Source organism: Miniopterus schreibersii (genome assembly GCF_964146895.1).
Source record: "Miniopterus schreibersii genome assembly, chromosome: 1".
Taxonomy (NCBI): Eukaryota; Metazoa; Chordata; class Mammalia; order Chiroptera; family Miniopteridae; genus Miniopterus; species Miniopterus schreibersii.
The window spans coordinates 174,629,949-174,654,868 of record NC_138101.1 but is presented as its reverse complement, the minus strand read 5'-3'; the positions used below and the strand labels follow the sequence as shown (position 1 = coordinate 174,654,868).

Below are 24,920 nucleotides of genomic sequence, written 5' to 3'. Positions count from 1 at the left end.
GCGCTCGGACAGCCTCTTCCCTGGGGCTTCCCGCTTCGCCCAGGTGAGTGCATCGCGAGGTACGCAGTCCGGGTCCCCCGAGACCTGTGGGCCGCCCGCTCGGCGGTCACGTGGGCTCTTGGAGTCTCCCCTCCCTCCCCCCCGCCCCCCCAGCTCTCCCGGGTCTTTAAAAGGAGAAAGAGGCTCTTCGTTAAGTCATTTGTGATCTTTGCAGCAGTGTCTCCAGCTCCTGGACCTTTTGACCCCCCCCTCCCCCAGGGCTCCTGCTGCGAGGACCGCCCATGGAAACTTGCTGGGCAGAGAGGAGGCGGCGGGAGAGCGGCCCCCGGGCTGTGACTGGCATCCCGAGTTGCGGGTAAGGGCGGGCGCTCGGGTCCTGCTGCGCGGGGTGCGCGCCCTCTCCGCAGCCGGTGGCCAGGCCAGGTGCGGGGAATAGAGCTGCGGCCCGGAGGAGCACTTTTCCGCGTTTCAGAAACTGCTGGGCAGGTAAGGTAAGTGCCCCTTCGCTGAAGATGTGATTTAATTGTCTGATTTTCTGTTTGAAATCCTGCAGTGGGCAACCAGTGATACTGAGAATAAAAGCCCCCTCCCCCAATCCAAATGTCTTGAAAACTGGAAACAGAAATTTCATGCTCTGACTAAATATTTTCACCCCAGACACCGGCAAGTTAACTTAATTGATTAGCTTGTGCCTGTAAGCTCCGGGTTGACTGTGCTAATAAATACGTCTTTTTTTTAAAAGAAAACACTCATTTAGATTTTCTGCATGGATTCCCGACAGTGGTGAAATACTGACGGTGGGAAAGTTGAGCAAGGCTCTTCAAGCTGGAGTTCCGTGGGCCTGGGAAGCTGTGCCTGTGTCAGGCAGGCGACCAGGGTTTTACAATGTATTAGCTGGCACTCCTTTTGTCTTATGGGACAGGTTGCCTTCTGGGCTGGCTGACTGAGATTAAGTTCTGGGCTGTTTTATTTGCTGAGGGGGATACCAACTGTTGTTTCTTAATCCTGTGCGTTACTATGCGTGCCTAATTCACACTGGAATTATAAAATTAAGTCAAGGGAATATTAACTTGTGGAAAACAGAACTTTGGATTTGAGTGGGTTTCTACTTAGGAAAATAAGTTTGACTCAATTTTACCAACCTTTGGAACAAGGATTTTGTCTTATTTTGTTAGATTTCTGGTATTTACATGGGCATTCCATTAGGAATTTTCACTTTTGTTACAAGTTTCTGAACTCACTGGCTATTTTCCTTTGTGTGTGGGGAAGGATGGTTGTTGTTTAAAAAGTGAACATGTGAAAAGAAAGGTTTGTGCTGAGAGCATTGTATAGAAAGTAAGTGTACTGTGACTATGAAAAGAACATTACACACATTCTTTGACTCCTGGTTGTTTTTTTTTCCTCCCCCTGCAGAAAATCAGAATGTTTCTGCATACATTCTAGAAGAGGGAAAATGTAAGGATCTGTTCATCAATAGGTGTGAAAGCATAGACCTTACGATTCCATTTTATGTTAAAGCATTTTTTCAGTTGAATTACTGAAAAGTCTTAATTTAAAAGCAGCCAGTTTTCCTGTAACACTTAAGATACATATAAGTCTCTGCAACCAATTAAAAACATTCAGGACACATTTCATAGTGGTTTTGAGGAACATCAGTGAATCTAATTACCTTTTACATTTCTCAAAATTTATTTACAATATGGAAAAGCTAAAATTTAGTAGTAAATTTAACCTGTAAAATATAATTAGCATTTAGTAGATACTGATATGTGTCCATTTTTAATAAGACTGCAATTTTCTATAAATGTGTATCCAACGGGTGATGATTCAGAATACATATTGTGATAATTTTAGTTCATGTTCTAAGTCATTTTATATGTCTATAAATATGTACTGAAATAATTATATAAAATACTGAAGGCTGAATCTGAATTATTTACTGGTAACTTTTTGATAATTACATCTAGAAGCCTTGAGGAACCTGTATGTACTTGAATGTTAGGCTTCGTAATTCAGTGCCTAGCACATTGTTTTAAGCATAATAGCATTTTTTAAAAGGCAGGCTTATTGCAATGTAATTTACATACAGTAAAATCTGGTCTCTTTAGCTATCCCATTCTATGAATTCCGACAGTTGCATGCAGTCATATAATCACATACATCATCAACACATAGAACAGTTCCATCACCCCACCCCCCAAAAGTCACCTTTGAGCCTTTGTAACCAACCCTCTCCACGGGCCCCCAACCCCTGGAACTCACTGATCTGTTTGCTGCTTTTATAGTTTTGCTCTTCAATATGTTTTCTCTTAGAAGTAACTGTCTTCCCTATTCTCATAAGAAAATCTCAGTTCCCCCATTTTTTTGGGGGTGGGGGTGAGTCAGTTTGTGGTATTTTGTTTTCATCCTGTGTAAGTTGAGGCAAAGACAAACCTATTTTGTAAAGGGGAAACTAGAGACTTGGACTAAGCATTAACTTCATATTAGGCTAATAGGCTGAATTCTTAGCAAGTTTGGATTCCATTTTGGTTAAAGTCTTTGGTTATGGTGTGTATCATTAGTTATCCCAAACTAAAATGCAAGGCCATTTAACATTTATTTGTTATTTATATAATATTAATAGAATGTATTGTTTGTTCCTTTATAATCTTGGCATCTAAGAAATACTTTTATTATATTTGAGATTAAGAAAGTTACCTGAAATTACATATTATCGAATAGTGAGGAGCAAAAGAGTGATTGAAAATTACAATTTGTAGACATTTAAAAAAAAAATAGAGTGATTGTGACTGCTTAAGTTAAAGTACTCTCCTTAATAGGAGCTAAGATCTGTGCCCAATTTATTTGTATATGTCAGGGTTTCTTTAATTTGTGTTCATGCTTTGAAATCTAGATTTTCCTGCAGGATATAGACGCAAAATCTTTTGCAGACTAATATTTTTTACTGTTTAATACGTTATTCAGTTCAGTAAACAGGAGCCTGTTATTGCTAGTCACTCCCAGTAAAGATTTGTCAGATGATGTCTTTTTCGTTTTTCCTTCATGCTATGAAAAACAAGAGCCTGTGTTTTAAACATGCGACTTACCTCTGAGAGGACTACAGTGGCAGTAACGAGGATATGCAGGGAGGCAAGTGTATGAGGCACGCGCAGACTGGATAGTTGGCATTCCTAATTGGAACTGTTACAGCTCTTGATGATTAAGAGCCTTTAATAGGGAATCTGTGTGTGTGCATACTTGAGAATGGACAGGAGAGTGAGGGTCACCTGGAAAGACAGATTGCTGGACTTGTCTGTGTTTTCTGAAAGCAGGACTGCAATCTTTTTTGGTAAATGTTTTGTGTTCTATCAAACTCAGGACTGGGAGGGGAGTTGAGTGTATTTAGTTTAACTTCTGCGTTGGTTATGTCCTCCTGAATCTCTTCATCCACAGCTCTTTCCCATCCTGCTTCGAATGAATATTTCAGTATGGTTTAGTTTTCTAAGAGTGGCGCATTGTCTCTGACTCTGGGCATCAGGAAGACTTGCTGATGCCAGAAGACTGATGGGCTCTTTCTACTGCCTGAGTGTGTGATAACCCTGAGCCTGAGGATCTGCCCTCTTCCTCTATTCCAGCCCTCAAATTCCATTTCCCATGGGCTCACTCAGCTCCAGTGGGCTACTAGGGGAATTAGGTTTTTCTCATTTTGGAAGATACATGTTCTTAAGAATTGCATGCAAATCAGTTATTAACAATCAGTTCTATGGTGATTTTGGAGTGTTTTTCTTTCTTTTTTTAATCCTCACCTGAGGATATTTTTTCCATTGCTTTTCAGAGAGAGTGAAAAGGAGGGAGGGAGGGAGAGACAGACACACACACGTGGATGTGAGAGAAACACATCTATTGGTTGCCTCTTGCATGCCCCCCACCTGAGCCTGCAACCGAGGTATGTGCCCTTGGCCAGAATCGAACCGGGACCCTTCAGTCCGAGGGCCGATGCTCTAACCACTGAGCAAAACTGGCTAGGGCTGTTCTTTCTTTTTTACTAATTAATATTAAATTGATTGAGAGCATTAATATTTTGCTTTGGAAAAGATACATTTAAGGCCAATGATTTGCAAACACACACATCAAGGTTGACACATATCAAGGATGCTTGACACCTAGGAAATATTTCGTATCTTTTTCATAAAACTCCTTCTAGTATCTGCTTTGTGAGTGTGAATTTATGACTTCTGTGAGGCACACAGACATGGGGTGTTTGAACTGAATGTTTGGGCTGCTTCGATGGAGAGGCTTGAGAATACAGCATAAGGAGATCGTGGCATTTTGTGTTCCACACAGCACTGACAAGCTACCAGCAGCCTAGTTTTTTGGACCGGTGATGATGGATTGTAAAGTAGAAGTTAAGAAAGAAAACTAGGAGGCAAAAATCTTTTTTTAAAAAAATATATCTTTATTGATTTCAGAGAGAGGAAAGAAGAGGGAGAGAGATAGAAACATCAATGATGAGAGAGTCCTTGATTGAGCCCACAACTTGGGCATGTGCCCTGACCAGGAATCGAACCCCAATCGCCTGGATGCTAGGTCGATGCTCAGCCGCTGAGCCACACCTAGCTGGGCAGGAGGCAAAAATCTTCAGGGTGGCCATACAGGAATGTAAATTTAAATTGTCTAGAAATTCTGCCCAACACTCAGGCCTATTCAGTGGCATGCCAATAGACTGACTTCATCCTCTTGGATAGGTAATAATACCTTACAGAATGCAATCACACATCATTTCATTTCCAAGCACTGTGAAAAGGTACAGCCCCTATTAGGTCCCCATTTCTGCTAAAGAAGACATGGAAATGGAAGCTCAGGGAGTTTAAATGATTTGTCTAAGATCACCTGGCTTTCAGGCAGAGCTGGGACTGGGACTCCATGTATTGCTCTGTCCACTGAGCCAGACTACATGTAAAAACAGGCGTGGTGGTGACTGCTTCTTTATTCTTTAACTAGATTTGATAGGTACTTTGATGAAATCAGTCTAGTCTTTCTGAAGTGTCTTTCTGCCATTTCTAAGTTCTGCCTTTTTCTTCTCCAAGGAATCACTGTCAGTATTCGGAATTTTTTTAAAAATTCACTTTAAAAGCTATAATGTATTTCCCAGCCAGTATGATAGAACACTATGTATAATCCCATGTGTACAAAAACAGATATGACCTGAGAGGGCTCAACACAGGGGTGTGTGTGTAGAGGCAGTGGGAGAGAGAAGTCTGGACAGAAGACAGGGCTGTTCGTCACAAAGGATATGGGCCAACTATTTTTGGCTGTGATGACTAATTTAAGAAAATTGACATGCAAAGAAATGATTAATTCTTAGAATCAGGATGTTCGGGTACATGTTCCTTTGTTGCTCAGGTGAAATTCCATGCCCGCCCGGCCCAACAATGAAACTGTTTAGAGACTATTTTTCCCTGTTGCACCGGATATTGTAGTCACTGAGGCAGTGCTTGGGTGTTCGAACAAGTGAGTGGGGAAAATCCTGTCCTATAATGTTGAAGAAATTTAATTTTTTGGAAATTCTTTTCTTCAGTTTATATCCGTTTTAGAGTAGGAGTACTCAAATGACCAGGCAGGCTTTTAAAAAATTCACTTTCACTTTTATAGACCTTCAGTGGAGAAGACTTCCCCTTTTCTACCTGTTCTCCTGTCTCCCAGGTCTACTACAGTGATTTAAGTGCAACACCCTTTGTTGAGTCTTTGCTTAAGAAGAAAAGCCTTTTTCATTGGCTACCAAGTTCCTAATTATCTAAGATTCCACTAATTAGTTGTCACATGAATATGGATACATCTAAAAGATATCCAGCCAAAAAACAACATATTGTCTTTTAATCACTGTCCAGCAACCAGTTCTCTCACATTAATTACAATGGTACAGGGATGTGTAGAAATTCTAGAGAGGTTGATTGGAGTATATATGTGAAATCCAACTTTTCTAAGCAATGTCACCGTGGCACCTGATTGCTTGGATGAATCTAACCATTTGCCATTTGGTGGTGTGTGTCTGACAGGTCGTTTCAGCACTTCTGGGCTGAGAAGGAACATTTCACTTATAGGTGAAAATGAGTGATGAGATTGATTGTCTGCTTCTGAGAGAAATGTCATATTCATTTTAAATTGTATGATCACTTTCCAATTAGAAAATTGGAAGTGTTATTTCAAGTTTGTGAATTTCCATGCTACTATTTACCACTTTGTGTCGGTAGAAGCGTTATGTTTTTAAGAGGTCTAATGAAAAGACAGAAGTTGTTTTCTGACAGTTTAGTGTGTTGGTTTTGCTGAAATACTTATGCTAAGATGCTAATTACATTTCTTTTGGGCAATGTAAAGTTGAGACAACATGAAATTCAGTAATACCTTCATTGACCAAAATGTTCAGAGAATGTTTTGTTTAATCTGTTTAATTGATTTTTTTCATTAATTGAGTATTAATTCTTTTTAATCCTCACCCAAGGATATGTTTTTGATTTTAGACAGAGAGAGAGAGACAGAGAGAGAGACAGAGAGAGAAAACAGAGAGAGAGACAGAGAGAGAGAGACAGAGAGAGACACACAGAGAGAGAAACATTGATGTGAGAGAGAAAACTCGATCAGTTGCCTCCTTCCTATACACATCCCAATTAGGGATCGGACCAGCAACCTTTTGGTGTACAGGACGATGCTCCAATCACCTGAGCCACTGGCCATAGTTAATGGAGAATTAATTTGAAGTCTCTTGTTGAAATTGTTATTCTAAAATTCACTGCTTCATAACTTCCTGAATATAATTTAGTTTTCATCTGATGTTTGACAGTATTGAATTTATCCTTATATAAGTTTACCTTGAGTAGTACTCTGTATAAGGAAGTTAGTATACACAACACGGTGACCACACTAACTTTTGGATATACTTTTTATTTATTTAATTGGATATACCAGACTATTTTCTTACACTTTTTGAAAAGCTTAATTAAAAATTTAAGTATTACCTCCAGGTTACATTTTATTATGCAGAGATACAATTTGTTACATATGTTACCTTAAGTATTTTATTTTCAATTGATAATATATATGGTTTAAGTTGTGTTAATGTACTTTAAATGTCTTTTGATTAATATTTGGCTGCATAAGATATACTCAGATCACATAGCAAAAACAATGCACTGAAATGAAGTTTCCAAGGCACAATACTGAAAATGTAAGTACAGTGAGCAGGTGTATGTGTAGGAGGATTGAAATGAGAAGTTTTTGCAGGACAGATTGAGGGATAAATGCCTCCTAACAGAACTGTCAGTCCTGGATCTGCCATCTAAAAGGTTACCACTGGCCTAATTACCAACTCCTGTGGTCTCTCCTATGTCAACCATTTACTCTAACCTAGGTCATTTCCATGGATCTGTAAATGATTTCAAGCATCTCAGTTTAAAACCCTTCATTGATAAACAAAATGTAGTGCATAAATACAGTGGAATTCGGCCTTAAAAAGGAAGGAAACTCTGACACATGCAACAACATGGATGAACTTTGAGGACATTATGTTAAATGAAATAAGCCAGTCACAAAAAGACAAATACTGTATTATTCTGTTTATATAAGGAACCAAGTAGTCAAATCCAGAGAGACAGAAAGTAAAATGGTGGTTGCCAGGGGCCGGGGGAGGGAGGAACAGGGGAGCTGTTGTTTAAAAGGTGTAGAATTTTAATTTTACAAGATGAAAAGAGTTCTAGAGATTGGTTTCATAACAGTATGAATGTACTTAACGCTACTGAATTGTACATTTAGAAATGGTTAAGATGGTAAATTTTATGTTATGTGTTGTTGTTTTTTTTACCACAATTTAAAAAAAAAAATGGAAATGGCTAGTTTTGACAGTAGTTAGATTTATTCTGCATATTTTCTATTAGGAATCAGGGATTGGGAATCTAAGTAATTGAAACATGAAATTATGTACTCATAATTAACAGTGCACCTAGATTTAAAACAAAACAAAACATCCTCCATACTATATTCTCCAGCTACCATTCTCTTTCCTGTCCCTTGTAGTCAATTAATGTTGATTAGAAGTGGCAGTGCCTTTTGTATTAGTTCATTGTCATTTTACCTGGCCCATCCTGCCTCCTATACCTGGCAGAGTGGCTCCCTGAAGGCAGGGTGCATGTCTTGGGACTCCTTTAAATCCCCTGTGTCAGCACAGTACCAAGTCTGCTGAAAAATGCTCCTATCTTTGATTAATACCCTTGACTTGGTGAAATCTTATATTTTAAACACTTCTTCATTTTTCCCTTATAACAAATAATTATTGAGTTGTGGTGGAAGGTGAATAAAATACAGTGGATGCCTTCAAGGAGTTTAAAATCTAATTGTAACCCCACCCCACCTCTGCCAGTTTCCAAGAAGGATTGGACAGAGTTGTAATCTGATAAAAGGGTTAAATTTGTATGTTAGTAACTACAGAGGTGTTAAGGGTGAAAAAGCTGCTAAGGCATATGCAGTGCTCGCCACTTCACGAGGGACTCGCATGTTCCTTATAGACATAGCAGTTTTCCTGTAGGAAAGCAGCAGATTAGGGTGGAAAGATGGGATGAGACAACACAGGGGAAGGCTTTGAATGTTAGAAGGTCGTGATTTACTGCAGAGGCTGGTGGGAAGCAGGGGGCTGATCAGAGCTGGATTTGGAGAATGTTAATCTGGTTTCTCTGTGGAACTGGAGAAGGAGCTAGCTGAGGACAAGTAGTAAGGAGCCTATTGCAGATGCAGGGATAAGAAATGGGAGCTTGCTCAGTTGGTGGCAAAGGGCAGCATGGGAAGAGGCACTGTGGGGAAAAATACCAGTGTGCCTTGGTGGTTAAAAGTAATTGTAATGGGCTTTGTCATTAACACAAATAAGAAATAAGGAGTGGGCCAGAAATCACAGCATCCCCTTCCCCCTGCAGCGTCCCTGTGGCGCGCCCCACTGAGAAAGTTTAGCATCAGGTCATTTTAAATACTACGGGAACCTGATTGTTTATTATAGAGCATACATTGAAGGGTGCCTTAGAGGCTCAGTAAATTAATAACTGACACAGTTACATTGATCTGTAGATTCCTTGTTCTTTAATATTGGCTACTCACAATGTATTTGAATATCTGTTAACGCTGGCCCTGCTCATTGATCTGCTCTTTCAGGGTTTTCCTGGTTACTCTCAATTATTTTTCCATAACAACTTTCTCTAGTTTCAGGTTAAAAAGAAAACAGTCATTTTTAATATAAGCTTATATATTTTAATTTTAAAAAGCATTTTATAACAAATCTCATGGTAAAAATACTCTCGTGGTTAACAACAACGACAAAGGCAATAAAGAAGTGAGTGAAGTAGAAAATAAGAGTTTCATGCCTCACATTCCCATCCCTCTGAGGTTAATATTTTCATGTATATTTCTAAGCTCATACCAATGGATGTGTGTTTAATAAAAATGCTTAAACATTTTTAATAGTTATGCCTGTATCTCTAACTAACTTAGAAATGCCTTTTGTTACTTTTTACAGCCATTCTACTTGCCCATGAGACTGAGACCATTATAATTTCCCTTTGTGGCTCTTCTCAAAAGGAGTTTTCTCAGATGTTACCTATTCAAGATATGGATATCAAAAACTCACCATCTAGCCTTAACTCTCCTGCCTCCTACAACTGCAGTCAGTCCATCCTTCCGCTGGAGCACGGCACCATATATATACCTTCCTCCTATGTGGAGAACCGCCATGAATACTCAGCCATGACATTCTATAGCCCTGCTGTGATGAATTACAGTATTCCTAGCAGTGTCAATAACTCGGAAGGTGGACCTGGTCGACAGACCACAAGCCCAAACGTGTTATGGCCAACTCCTGGACACCTCTCTCCTTTAGCCATCCATTGCCAGTCTTCAGTTCTATATGCAGAACCTCAAAAGAGTCCTTGGTGTGAAGCAAGATCACTAGAACACACCTTACCTGTAAACAGGTAAATCTAGTCTTTATTGTAGTTCATGGGCATTATTCAGATCAGTCTATGATTTAGTGAGAAGAAAGATAAGCATTATACAAGGTTTTTATTACATTGATTACTTAGAGCACCTAAAACATGATATTTTAGAATATCTATTCTGATATTCGAGTTATTAAAAGGTGAGCTTGTAGATTTGCGTTGTGGGGAAAACTATCATGACTATTGTCTTTAGATGATAAGATTGAATGGAAATCACTTTTCTTTAGATGAAGTGATTTGGGTTTGAAAAAGAAATTTTTACTTTTTATTTGGATCCTTCTTATAAGTGAAATCACAATTTAGCGTTTATGACAAATTGTGTCCAGGATAAAAGTAACTGTTGGTAGAATTACAACTTAAATGAAATATTAGACATGTGAAGCTTGAAAAGACAGACAAAAATTGGTACAATTTTTTTTAACAATGAACTAAAATAATATTTTACAAAGATTGATGGGAAACTATTTAAAGGTAGACTTTAGTTGAAAATTCTAGAAGTTAAAAAGAATGTACTCTTTAAATGAAAGGTAATGGTAGTTATTTCCATTTAATTTGTAATATTTCTAATGATAACTATGGCTGTGGAGGGAATCGGGCGGTATAGGGAGAAGCATGAGGGAGAGAGACACTTCTAAAACAATCAAAGTCTAAGTTATAGCAATATTGAAACTTGAAATGCATTCCCTTCAAATTCTGTTATAAAACTTTGAGAAAGTCATATCACACAGTGTTTTAATTTTTCTTTTTAAAAAACATTTCGCTTGTTGGCAAAGTAAAAGAATTTAAAAATTGTTGATAGCTGTTTAAAAGTAACACTTTCATTCATTCTTTAATGGAAGAAATGTTTTGTTTCTGAGCATGAGTTCTAATCAGAGATCTGCTAATATTTGAGTAATTTAAACCATAGCATAATTACCTTAATTTAAAAATCAATCATACCTCTATTTCCCTTCCAAAAGAAACATACTCTAGCAAAATTAGGAACTAGCTAGGTGTGTTTTTGGTGCCTGCCAGCGCTCCTGTCGAGGACTTTCCCTTCCTTCACGAAAGTCCTTGCCCCGCCACCCAGCAATGAGTGCCTGCTTCCTTCAGAGCCTTCTCTAAGGATAGACGTGTGTTCACGCTCTCCCCTGCTTTTCTCTTTCCTTTTCTCTCTCCCCTTTTCCTCTCCCCTTCCCTTCCTCTCCCCTTCCCTCCCTTCCCCTCCCCCTCCCTTCCCCTCCCCCCTCCCCTCCCCTCCCCTCCCCTCCCCTCCCCTCCCCTCCCCTCCCCTCCCCTCCCCTCCCCTTTCCCCTCTCTAAACCAGAGTATAGTATTCACCTTAATAATATAACTTAAAGTCCATTTGTTAGTCCTCTTAAAGCTATTTTTATTCTAGGCCGTTATCTTCAATTGCAGAATGAAAGATTGTTGTCCCCACATTTAAATGGGAACTCTGAAGGGCTATTTAGTGACACTGTTAGGAATGGCTGATACTTGAAAAAAGTTAGGTGAGTTTAGGACCCTCCATGGAGGGTTGGTGAACTCTAGTAACTATGGAAGGCCTCGGCACACCCTGCTTGTGCTTCAGAACTATGGGTTAGACTTAAATCCGGTCGCTTATCACACTTAGAGACGTGCATCCCAATGGCTACAACTGACCATCCATAGTTACGAGTGCTCATCAGCACTGCATGGATGGGCATAAATTGGCCTCACCACTTTCAAACATCAGTCATTCCCAGCAATGAGTATGACTCCTCATAGATCTGATACCAGTAACAAAGGTTTTGCTTGATCATATTTCCTGGAATATATTCATCATGAACCCTGGAGGGCAAAGAGATAAATGAGGCAGTGCTCATGCTGGTGTTTTTTTTTTCCTAGAAAGTCCCTCTTTTCCCTTGATGCTTTTTACAATGAATGTTTTCTTTGCCTCCAGAGAGACACTGAAAAGAAAGGTTAGTGGAAGCAGTTGTGCCAGCCCTGTTACTAGTCCAAGTTCAAAGAAGGATGCCCATGTCTGTGCTGTTTGCAGCGACTATGCGTCAGGATATCACTATGGAGTCTGGTCGTGTGAAGGATGTAAAGCCTTTTTTAAAAGAAGTATTCAAGGTATAAGAGTGTTGTTAGATATTTCTTTAGTTTTCCACTTTGCTTTCAAATAGTTTTGCAGATGACCTGGCAAAATTTCACCACTGGCTGCTTTGGTACACAGTACTTGATGAGTATTTGGGTGTATTTGGGGGTGGGGTGTATGGTGGGGTGGATTGTTTCAAGTGTATCTTTATAAGTTGTGGATCTCCACCCCAGAGCCCTAGAAGTAAAATGGGTCTTGCCCTACAATTACCCATCACCATCTTCTTGGGAGAAGATGTCTAGTTACAACCCTTGACAAGATAAAGCTTGGAAAAAAATGTGCATTCATTAGGAATTGCAGATTGTTCCTTCCTTACGTTTTGACTTATGGGTTTTTTTGTTTTTTGTTTGTTTGTTAATCTTTACCTGAGGATATTTTTTCCATTGCTTTTTCAGAGAGAGTGGAAGAGGGAGGAGGAGGGAGGGAAAGAGAGAGAGAGAGACAGACAAACACCCATGTGAGAGTCACATCAACTGGTTGCCTCCTGCACTCACCCCGACTGGGAGCTGGGAGCGAACCCGAAACCCAGGTACATGTCCTTGACTGGGGAATTGAACCCGTGACCCTTCAGTGCACAGGCCAACACTCTAACCACTGAACCACACCAGCCAGGGCTGACTTATGTTTAATATCTGGCATGTGTAACAGTCATGATGGTGGGCTGGCTCCTGACCTTATGGAAATGATCAGAAATCAGGAATTCAACTCCAGTGGACTTTGAGAATTGATCTAGAGGCATGTCTTGCCCCAGACTAGTGGAGCCTCTGTTCACAATCCTCTTGTTTTCTGGTCTGGGTTTAGACTATTTCCTTACCCTTCTCCAAATTCCTGCTGGGCTTAGTTGTTGTTTTTTAATCAGTTTCAAATTGTGCACACCTGATTTCAAGGCCAATCAGTCCATTTCCTCCCTTGTCCTTGCCATGCCCAGATTTGGTGAAGCCACTTTCTTTTTTGTTGCTGTTGAATTAAATTTATTGGAGTGACATTGGTTAATGCATTGTATGTTTCAAGTGTACAGTTCTATGATAGATCATCTGTGTATTGTGTTGTGTGCTCATCACCCAAAGCCTAGTCTCCTTCCATCACCATGTATTCGGCCCCCTTTACCCCCTTGTCCTCCCACCACCCCTCTTCCCCTCTGGTAACCAGCATACTGTTGTCTGTGTTTATGAGTTTGTTTGTTTTTCACCTGTTGCTGTGGGAAAGAGGAAAGGAATGTTACATTCTGAATGTGCAAAAGAGTAAGAGTTAGTGCTCTTATAATTACTAAATGCCCAAATGATTCTTCATATTTTTGGCACTCTCTGGTATAAATGCATTGCAGTACCTGAAAGTGGCCACTCAGTTCTTTTGGGAGATAGAATGAAATAAAAATCAAACGTATTTATCTTAAATAGTCACATTTCTCCACATTGTTTTATTGAATAAATCTATTTTCATTGATTTAAAAAAATATATGGGAGTTTATTATTTTTGAGTTAGAGATATAATTTACACACAATAAATTTCTGTACTTTAAATGAGTAGTTTTATGAATTTTGAAAATGCATGTGGTCAAGTAACCACAACCATAATTGATATATAAAACATTACCATCACTCCAAAAAGTTTCCTCATGCCCGTTGTAGCTAATTTCCACCCAGCCTCCCAGGTCTATAAAGCATGTAACCATCTATATATGGTTTCTTTTACTTAGGATGTTTTAAGATTTATCTGTGTTGTTGGATGTATCAGTAATTCATTCCTTTTGATTACTAATATTCCAACGTATGAACATTTGTGCATATCTCTCTGTGTAGACACGTTTTTGTTTCTCTTGAGTAAATGCTTAGGAGTAAAATTTCTGGTTGTCTGATAAGCATATGCTTAGCTTTATAAGAAACTAACAGATTGTTTTCCAGAATGGCTGAATCATTTTGTATTCTCAACAGCAGTGTATGAGAATTTCAGTCTTCTAAATATGGTCAGTCTTTTAAATTTTAGCCATTCTATTGGGAATGTAGTTGTGTCTCATTGTGGTTTTAGTTTGCATTTCCCTGATTACTGATGATTTTGATCATCTTTTCATGTGTTTATCGATATATACACTAGTGTTTTACTTTTATTTTGAGCACTTTTCATGTGTTGATTATTATATACACTAGTGTTTTACTATTTCTCCATTCTTGTATAAGTACATTATTTCAACTATTATAGTTTTATGATGACTTTTAATGCATGCCAGTATAAATACCTTCAACTTAAAAAATGCCCTGGCTAGTTTCTTATTTGTTTGTCTATAACAATATTAGAATAATTTTATTAAGAGGCTTCCCATCTTTAATGTTAAGAAAAGTAGAGATTTTGTTAAACCTAAGAATTATTTTGGGAGGACTCTTTGTAATTTGTCTCTGTTTATTTAGGTCTTTTATATCTCATAAGGTTCTGTTTTGAAAAATGTGTGTCTGGCATATTTCTCAATATTTCCATACATTTCATTATTTTAATTATTTATTTTATATCCATATGTAATTGTAATTATTACTGTTATATTCTACTATTCACTTTCATTTTGGTATTCATAACAACCTTTTTTCATTGTTCTTTGAAAGTTAAAATTTATTTGACCACTGCTCATGAATCTTTAACTCAGTTTCTTAAGGCTTTAGAGGCTGAGCTTTCCATGGGAAGCTCTAACAGCCAATAGGATATATAAAAGATTTTTACTTGGGAGGCATATATTCCATTACTTGGAATTTCTTTGTCCTTGAACTCAGGAAGAATGTCCTGAGGGAACAAAACAGAAGGTTTGTTGCAGTATATGAGAGTGTGGGTAATAAAAATTGCTCTGTTTTTAAAATAAAACTAGCTGGGCTCAGCAGTTAGTGTTGGCCTGTAGACTGAAGGGTCCTGGGTTCGATTCCAGCCACAGGCATGTACCTTGGTTGTGGGCTTGATCCCTGGCCCCAGTTGGGGTGTGTGTGAGAGGCAACTAATCCAGGTGTCTCTCTCACATCCATGTTTCTCTCTCTCTCTCTCTTCTACTCTCTCTGAAAAGCAATGGAAAAAGTGTCCTTGGTGAGGATAAAAAATAAAAAAATAAAAAATAAAAAGAAAACTGGAAGGGTGAGCTGAGATTGAAATCAGAGCTTCTGAGTCCAAGTCTAGTGATGTCTCTTCCCCCCAGGCAGTTGATTATGAATGATAATAGGTATTCAGGCAGACTGAATTTTTCAGAGAGAATGAAGATAATCTTTTATATTATAAAAAGCACATTTTCCTATAAAGTTTTACATCTCAACTAAAAGAATTAGCTACATCTTTTGCTTTTAGTTTTGCTTTAAACTTTTCTCCGTTCTGTTGGTATGGAGTAGCATGCTTCTCAGATTGTTGCATGGGACAAGAAACCGTTTTAATACATGAGGGAGTCAGTGCGGTTTGAGGAGGACTTGTTTTCTTTTTCTTTTGCCAGAAGTGAAGTGAATTACCACGACCTTCTTGCCTGAGACATCTTCTAAGCTATTTATATTGAGTGTGTTCATATCATTGTGCTTCCTGATTATTTTTTTAAATGTAAAATTATGTTTAAAAATAAACTGAGGAAGAAAATAATGAAAGTGAACCTCTAGTTGTTCCTTAACTTCTTATTGTTATGAACCTCATTAAAAAACCAATAAGGATGACAGCATGTATTGTTCTTAGAATTTTTAGAAGATACTAAAGCTTTTTACTACAATGGAAAGTACTGTGGGATTACGTTTTTCTTCTAATTATAAAGCATTATGTTCTAAAGTGTAATAGAAGATTTCTGATTATAATTATATTTTGGCTTTTAAAATACAGTTCAGTTTTGAATACTGTAAGGAAGGATAAAAGCCATAACAAGATAATCTTGAGCATGTGTGGAACCTGTAAATATGATGACAGAGTTGCTCCCTTTGTTAGGTTACACTATACAGCAAATGTTGATGGGATAGTCTCTTGTGATTATGATATGATTATATTAGACTCCATCATAGCAGATAGGAGAGAGACAAAGTTAGCGAGATATTTTCCTCCTAGCTTGGAAAAGAGCAAACATCATGTCGTGAACTGCCTCTAGGAGCTGAGAGCAGTGTCCCACCTGCAGGGGACTGATTCTGTCAACAACTTGAATGAGCTTGGAAGAGGACCTTTAGGTGAGACCACAGCCTGACTGACTCCTTGACTGCAGCCTTGTGAGACCCTGAGCAGAGCAACCAGCTAAACTGTTCCTGGACCCTGACCCTGAAAATTATGAGATAACAAATTTGTCTCATTAAGCTTATAAATGTATAGAAATTCATTATGCAACATAGAAAATTAAAACTAATAGCCTTAAGGAGATTACTGAACTAAGCTTAAGTGTTTTCATTTGTAAAATGGGGATTATAGCTCTTTATAGGGAAGTTATAGGATTAAATGAAATGTTGATGAAAAGAACCTAAAAATCAGTAGGTAGTCAGAAATGCTGGTGCATCAGGCTGGGCAGACATTGCTTCCTATACATGCCCAGTATGGAGGGTTGCTTGAGAAACTGGTTTTTGCATCTCTCAGGGAGATGTCTTACACTCTAGGACTGTCTAGACTGCACCTTTGCTGGCACCCTAGGCCAACTCAGGGCATGGTGGTAAAGCCACAAACAACTGAATTTCAATTTGTTTTGCCGAACAAATGTTACTGGATTCTACCTAAAGTAGGAAAAAATTATGAAATTTGATTGTGGTCCAAACATGGAACCCTGTCTTTTTGGAAATGTTCTTTAAAATCTGGTGAGTTGGAAAAAGGAAAGTTAATTTTAGGAGTTAAAACAGTAGCATTTGAAATATAGATAAATCTCAATTTATCTGTATTTAAGTATTTGTATATATCTGTATTTGTGTGAATTTGTATGAATTAGCAGCTATATTGTTTGAGAAGCCAATGGAAGCTTTTTTTAGTCTCAAACTTACAGAAATTGTGCATATACAATATAAAGAACCTTTTTTTCCTGGAATCATTTGACGATGAGTTGCCAACATTATGCCCCATCACTTGCAAATACTTTTAACATGTATTTCCTATAAAGCTACAACACAAGTCAAAATTGGGAAATTAGCTTTGATACATTACTATCATCTCAACAGTGCCCTCAAGAGCAAAAGGAAGCAGTTCAGAACCACACTTTGTTTTTAGTTATGTCTTTAGCCTCCCTCTGTCCACAACAGTTCTTTAGTCTTGGTTTTCATGATCTTAACACTTTTGAACCTTATAGGCCAGTTATTTTGCAGCATGTCCCTGACTTTGAGTTTGCCTATGTTCCCTCATTAGTAGAATTAACTTACATATTATTGGCAGGAATATCACAGAAGTGATGCTCTGTTTTTCTGACTGGCTCCTTTTATGTGGTGCCTGATTTCTGTATGTCCCATTACTAGTGATGTGCACTTTGTTTGGTTAGGGTGATGTCTGCCAGGCTTCTATACTGTGAGTTATTCTTTCCCCTTTGTAATTAATGAATATTTTTGTTGAGATCCTTTGAAAGAATGTAGATATTCCATTCTTTATTAAGCCTTTAATTAATTTATATCAGTATTACTTGTCATTTCCCATTTTCTACAATTGGTAATTATTTATTACTATCATTATTTATTTGGGTATCCAAATTATCCCAGATTTGGTCAATAAGATTCCTTTAAACTGGCTTCTTTGTGTGTGAGAGATGTACCCATACTTCCTGGGCACTTCCTTACTTCCCAGCACAAGCTGTTTCAGCTTCATCTTGTACTTTCTCTGCCCCAGCCCTGAAATCAGCAGTTTCTCCAAAAAGCCCTGTTTCTTCTTAAAGGAGAATGATGTTTACAAGCCAAGATCTGGGTGCTAGTTCAGCCATGGCTCTCAGATAGCCCTACTTTCCAGCTCTCTCGGAGGGTAGAGTTAAGGAATGTATTTGTTCCAGTATTTATTTACATCCAGTTTAAAGAGTACAAACTTCTGTGTAACTAGTGCTCAGGCCATAAAATAGGATATCTTTAGAGCCCCAGGATTACTCTGGGTGTAAGTCAGAGGAATCACAGCTCCTTTTAGTCCCTTTAGTTACAGCTCCTTCCCTTTCTACAGAGGTAAGACTATCCTAACTTCTGCCTTCCTTGCCATGGTTTTACCACCTAAGCATGCTTCCCTAAACAATATAGTTTAGTTTCCTCTATTTTTGAACTTTACATAATGGAATCTTCTTTTTTATTTATTTTTTATTTTATTTAATTAATTAATTAATTAATTAATTTATTTAATTTTTTTAGTGTGTGTGAAATTTGTTTCTTTTATGACTTGCCTATTTATCATTCAGACTCATCCATTTCTCATGTTGAAATTCTGGCCCATTGTAGCTTTAATGTAAGAAGTTCAAGCCATATTGTTTATTAGAAAGACACAATTAAGAAATAAAGGTACCAAAATATCCTATGCACTTTTATTTTTCATCTATTTTATTATAATTCTGTTCTGTTCTATTCCCTAAATCTGTCAGATTCATATAGCTCTCTTCATCTTCCCTCTTACCAGTCCAGACAGCCTCATCTCTGGTTTGCACAGCTGTAGCAGGTTCTAACCTGGTCTCCTGGCCTCCATCAGTTTTGCTGCCTCCATTTATTCCTTCATGTATCTTATGAAACAATTTCTGAAATGGAAATTTTCTTATCTCTTCCTTACTTAAAATAATTAAAAGTACCACCCTTGTCTTTAATCAGAGATTGCTATATGACTAGTATCTTACTACAATGAGCATTGTTTTTCTTAGTTGTAGGTCTGAGTTGGTTAGGCTGGCTCCATAAGAGTTGGCTCTGATTCTTGAGTTCACATCTGCTCCATATGTCTCCGTGTTCTTCTTGGTCCAGTGGCTACCTGAGGCATTTTCTTACGAGGACTCCAAGCCAAACGGTTGGAGTAGCACATCTACAAACATACCACTGGCTAAAGCAAGTCCCATGGCCAAGTCCATCATCAGTTGGTGGGGAAGTATATTCTGCCCACTCTAGTACCCTGCAAGGCCACAAGGCTGAGGGAGGGAGTAAAGAATTGAGAAGAATAATCTAATCTGCAACCATTATTAAGTAGCAGTTCTTTCTGTTCTTATTTAGTTTGCTAATTTCTTTATTCTCTTATTGACTAGTTTAGTTCTTTTGACTATGAATTCCCCCCAAAAATATGTTAAATCTCAAAGAGGAATATATATTAAAGAATATAAGCAGTTGAATTTGGTAACCCAATACTTGAGGAGCTCTGTGATTTGGAGCAAATCAATTCTAGGTGACTGTCTCACTTTCCATGTCCAAAGGAGAATATTTCTAAATAGATCACTTGAGAATTCTAAGAACTTGCAGAGAATAACCTCTTAGTCAAAAAGTAGGATATTAAAATATTCCTAGGTTTCCTTTACTGACAAGGCATGGATGAGGCTGAATTGTGGCCTTTGTACCTGTGCCTGTTGTCAAAAACACATCCTTCATCTCTCACCTGGGTAGAATAATCAGTGTTGTTGACCAGGAAGATATTTAACCAAAATATTGTAACAATAACCTTCCTTTTTTTTTTTTTTTCTCTGCTGTAGGACATAATGATTATATTTGTCCAGCTACAAATCAGTGTACAATAGATAAGAACCGGCGCAAAAGCTGCCAAGCCTGCCGCCTTCGGAAGTGCTATGAAGTCGGGATGGTGAAGTGCGGTGAGTGTTCACATCCCTTTTTATTGTATGTGGGACATGCTGAAAGCTATAGGGGCCTGTAGTCTGGATGAGAGGAGATTTAGGATTTTTTCATTATCTTCTAGTTTTCTTGTGCTGTCACACTGGGGGGGGGGGCATTGATTTATTCCCTGTACCTGCAGAGGACAGAGCTGGAGTGAGTGGGAGCAAGTTATAGGAAGCAGATTTTGGCTCAAAATAGGGAAGAGCTTTCTACAATTCAAGTGGTCTAACAACAGGCTAGGCTGCCACATAAATTAGGGAACTCTAGTCACTGAAGTGTTCACACAGGGGCTGGATGACTATCTGCCTGAGACCTTGAAAAGTCTAAGGATGAAGGAGGTCTGGTTAATGTTCACAGTTAAAGCTGTGACAAGAAAAGAGCCTATCTTGTGAGTTACTTGGGTGGTGTAGGTAGACTCATGCCTATCCCTCCAATAACTTTCTAGAAGAGGAAAAAAATACATAGGAGTCAGAAATGTGGTAGGACTATGGAAAGTACACAGAGCATAGATTTTGTTCTACAACAGTATATACATGAGCATATATCTGTGTAAATAAATATATATATATATGCACGCATGCACACACACATGTATATATACACACATGAAAAACCAGGAAAATGAGCACATTAGTATAACAACTGACAATGATGCCTACACCCTGCTCTCTCCACCTGGCTAACTTTTGATTCACTTGTCTATACACACTTGCTCTTTTCTATACACTCGTACCAGCTCTGCCTGTACTTTTCTTACTCTTCTAATAGCCAAAATTTTGCCTGTGGTTAGTTATAATTTCTCTTTGTAACTATTTGAAAATTTTAAAACAAATTTTCTCTTTCCTCTCTGAAAATCTCTTAGTAACTCTGTCTCTTTAACATTCTCTGTGCTTCTCTTTTCTCCGTATGGACAGTAGACCAGACCCCTCATCTAGTTAGTCATGAATTACAGCAGAAACACCCTTAATTTGAGCACAGTTCTCTGGATTCCTAGAATCACTGATGTTTTTAGTTTCATCTGTAAAAGATCTTCTCAAAGCCCATGATCTCCTAGTGCGTATTGGTTACTCTCTAAAACACCCAAACATTTCTGCTCCTACCACTTCAGTTATATCCTTATCAGTAACCAGTGGGCTTCTTCCCAAACCTATTTCTACTTATCATAATTGTTAGATCATATATCTCATATGTTTGCATAAATTTTAATTAGATTATGAGTGGGAAAACACAATTGTTTTTGTGAAAGCTTTGAATAAAGCTATAAAGGACTAATAGTGATTGTATTAGGTAGGTATGTGTGAGATTGGGGGAGGGAGTTATAAACCTAGAAATATTCTGAATTCAGATTACTTTATGAGTGCCTAGGTTTTAAAGAAGCTGAAACTGAAAATTCAGTGACAGTGTATCATAGGTATGGATTATGCAGGAAAATAACTTGATTTAATTGGCAGAGGTGCTTAAAGAGAAAGCATTGCTCTATGACAAAAGATTGCCAATAAATGTTTCATGGTTTAAGTTAAACAATATTTTAAGGTGAGTGTATATTTTTTAAAAAAAATGATTTAAAATTTACTCTTAGATTAAAAATGCTTTTATTATACTAGGATCTGTTGGATGGTTGTAGCCTGGTGGTTGAGGACCAGGGCAGCAGCACATGTGCACTCTGCATGTAGGGGGCAGTGTCTGTGGTGGGAGGAACAGGAGGACTGGATTGCCATAGTCTGAATCTCATTTTCTGTTTCATCACTTCACTAACTATGCTCAAATGACTTGACCTTGCTGGCCCTTAGTTTTCTAATCTCTGAAACAGAGATACGTGCTTCATTGAGTTTTGTGAGGAATGCGTATGAAAACATTGTCTGGCACTAAATTTTAGTGTTCCTTCCTTTCTCCCTCCCTCATTGAAATTCTCATATAGTTGTGAGTTTGAGTCAATACAGTCTCATGAGGCAGAGTATAGAGATGTATGTAATTAAAAACTTTCATGGAAAAGGGAATGAGAAAAAAAGAATTAAATTTGGCCAAAAAGTCACTGGGTAGGACTAAGAAAAAATATTTTATTATCTTTGGAGATTGTAGAAGAAATGAGATGGGTTAATGTGCAAACAGTTGGATATTTGGCCCTTCACTGACCCAGAGAAAAACAATAAGGAATGCATTTTCTGAACTATGCCTCTCTCCTTTTCCAGCACTTTTCTTGCCTATGCTCCCCTAAAACACTCCATCCACCTTCTTCCTTCTACCCAGTCTTAGAGGATTAGGGATCGTACCTGCATTCTGGATTCTCCCACACCATTCCACTTCCCTTTATATTTGGAAATCATGTATCTTCTGTTATCACCTTTTTTCTTCTGCATTTCCAATTCTTTCCTTTCTTTTGAGGTACTAATATGGTTGTTTAAATGAGTGATATATCGTCTCAATCTTTGTTTAACTGAAAATGTCTTTAACTTATCTTCACTCTTTAAAAAAAAATTTTTTTTTAAATAAAATATATCTTTATTGATTTCAGAGAGAGGAAAGGAGAGGGGGAGGAGAGAGAGAGAAATATCAACGATGAGAGAGTCATTGATTGAGCCCACAACCTGGGCTTGTGCCCTGACTGGGAATCGAACCCTGATTACCTGGATCCTAGGTTGACACTCAACCACTGAGCCATGCCTGGCCAGGCTATCCTCACTCTTAAGTAATGGTTCAGCTGGGAATATAAGTCTAAATTGAAGGGTTCTCTTCTCCCCCACCATCTTAAAGCTATTATCCCGTGGTGTTCCGGTCCATAAACCTACAGTAACTGAAACATTTTGATACCAGCACAGGAATAGAAATAGATCTATAAAACAGAGTAGAGAATCCAGAAGAATACACTTTTATCCAGAAGAAGACATTTTTAAAAAATATGTGTTTTTATTGATTTTAGAGAGAGGAAGTGAGGGAGAGAGAAAGAAACATTGATGAGAAACATCAATTGGCTGCCTCCTGTAAGTCCCCCAACAGGGATCAAGCTCACAACCCGGGCATGTGCCCTGACTGGGAATTCAGCTGGTGACTTCTTGGTGCATGAGTCGACGCTCAACTGCTGAGCCACACTGGGCTACATTGGCCAGGCCAGAAGAAGACACTTTTAAATATGTTTTTAAAAAATTGATTTTAGTGAGAGGAAGAGAGAGGAATAGAGAGACAGAAACATTGATGAGAGAGAAATATGGATCGGCTGCCTCCTGCATGCTTTCTACTGGGGATCAAGCCCTCAACCCAGGCATGTGCTCTTATCAGGAATCAAACTAGTGACTCCCTGGTTCATAGGTTGATGCTCAGCCACTGAGCAACACTGGCCAGGCTGTATAGATGCATTTTTATTGTAATATTTATACTAACAAATTATAACCAACCTAGATTTCTGTCAATTGGGGATACTAAATAAGTGATGCTATACTCATAAAACAGAATGCTATGTAGATTATTAAATTGTTGTAAAATGACACATTTTATAATAAAAAGTAGGTTATAAAATAGTATATACACTATGATGATCATTTTGTATATAAATATAGAAAAGTAAAACATTAAAAAACAAAGAATATGCCAAAATTTGTGCTCTTCTATATTTTCCAGGTTTTTTCAATTAATTTATTATTTGAAAAACACTTATTTGTGTATGTAAAAAGAATATATGCACACACATATAGATACACAAACACATGCATGCAGACATTTTAAGAATGTGTTATAAAAGTGTATTATTTGATAACTGTTTGGAAATAACAGTCTTCATTTCCTAACTTTTCCCCATCTTCTGCCTGAAGAATATTCCTAATTTCATGGTTTGGAAGCAGGTATTTCATAACTCTTTAAAAGAGAAATGGATTTCATATCCATAGATGACTTTGAAATAGAGACCTTAAGATCATTTGGGCTATTTTCCCTAGAAAGTAATGCTACTTATTTTGCTAATACAGTCACAAATGTAATGATCTTTGGTACATGCCCTGCATTCTCCAGAAAAGAAGTCAGGCTTCTGTTCTAAGACACATTCTGAGAATAGACTCAGATCTTACAATGATGATGTTGCTTCATTTTTACCGTTGCTACTTGAGGAACTTGAATGCTGGGTTGGGAAAGGGATGGGAAAGCCCTGTTATCTGCTCTTCACTTTAGGCTCCCGGAGAGAAAGGTGTGGGTACCGCATAGTACGCAGGCAGAGAAATTCGGACGAGCAGCTGCACTTTTTGAACAAAGCGAGGAGAAATGGTGGACATGTGAGCCGAGTGAAGGAGCTTCTGTTGAGTGCCCTGAGCCCGGAACAACTGGTGCTCACACTCCTTGAGGCAGAGCCACCCAACGTGCTGGTGAGCCGCCCCAGCACACCTTTCACCGAAGCCTCCATGATGATGTCCCTGACCAAGCTGGCTGACAAGGAACTGGTGCACATGATTGGCTGGGCCAAGAAGATTCCAGGTAGGGAGTTCTGGGTCTTAGCTTTCCATATATTTGTAGGAAGGCTGCCCCTAACATTTATGGGGCAAGAGTATGAAATGGAGGTCCACAAAAGATGTCTCTGTATTTAACTGTTTGATGACTTGATTTATAACATTTAAATGAAATATGTTCTTTCATCCTCTCTCAACATATACACCTTCAACATGGCCTGGATAATCAGGTTCCAATTTAGAATTCTTGGGTTCCTCTGAGTTCTGTACCAGACATGGCAGTGCAGGAAGAATTGTATATGGCAGGACCCCTTCTATTCTCTCTTCTTTTCCCACCCCAGGTCCATCCCATATAGCCTTGTGCACATCCCATCCTGCATGTCCACCTGTCTTTTGGTCACCTCTCATGCCTGGTCTGGGAGGATGGACCAGGGAAGAGACCCAGCCAGCCTCTGGAAATGGGCTTGGGCCATTTGGTCAGGAAATTCAAGGGCTCTGGGACTTGGAACATGGTCTAAAAGGAAGGGATCTGGGTTCCACATTGACCAGTCTCCTGGCTGTGGATTCCTCACCTTGAGAGGAGGGTATAGGCAGGTGAAGGTAGAGTGGGTACAGTATGTCCAGTATGAAAGTAAAGGTTTGT

General features: G+C 38.5%; 1 protein-coding gene across 1 annotated transcript in view; it reads left to right on the top strand.

The window, feature by feature from the left end:
• The first annotated feature begins 359 nt into the window (after positions 1–359).
• The window catches only part of ESR2 (estrogen receptor 2), a 46,650-nt gene continuing 22,089 nt past the window's right edge, over positions 360–24,920 (top strand). The window contains exons 1-5 of the mRNA XM_081146237.1: positions 360–486; positions 9,530–9,983; positions 11,929–12,101; positions 19,712–19,828; positions 24,006–24,305. Coding sequence (XP_081002363.1) covers positions 9,604–9,983; positions 11,929–12,101; positions 19,712–19,828; positions 24,006–24,305 — 970 coding nt within the window. The 5' untranslated portion in view covers positions 360–486; positions 9,530–9,603. The remainder of the gene's footprint in view (positions 487–9,529; positions 9,984–11,928; positions 12,102–19,711; positions 19,829–24,005; positions 24,306–24,920) is intronic.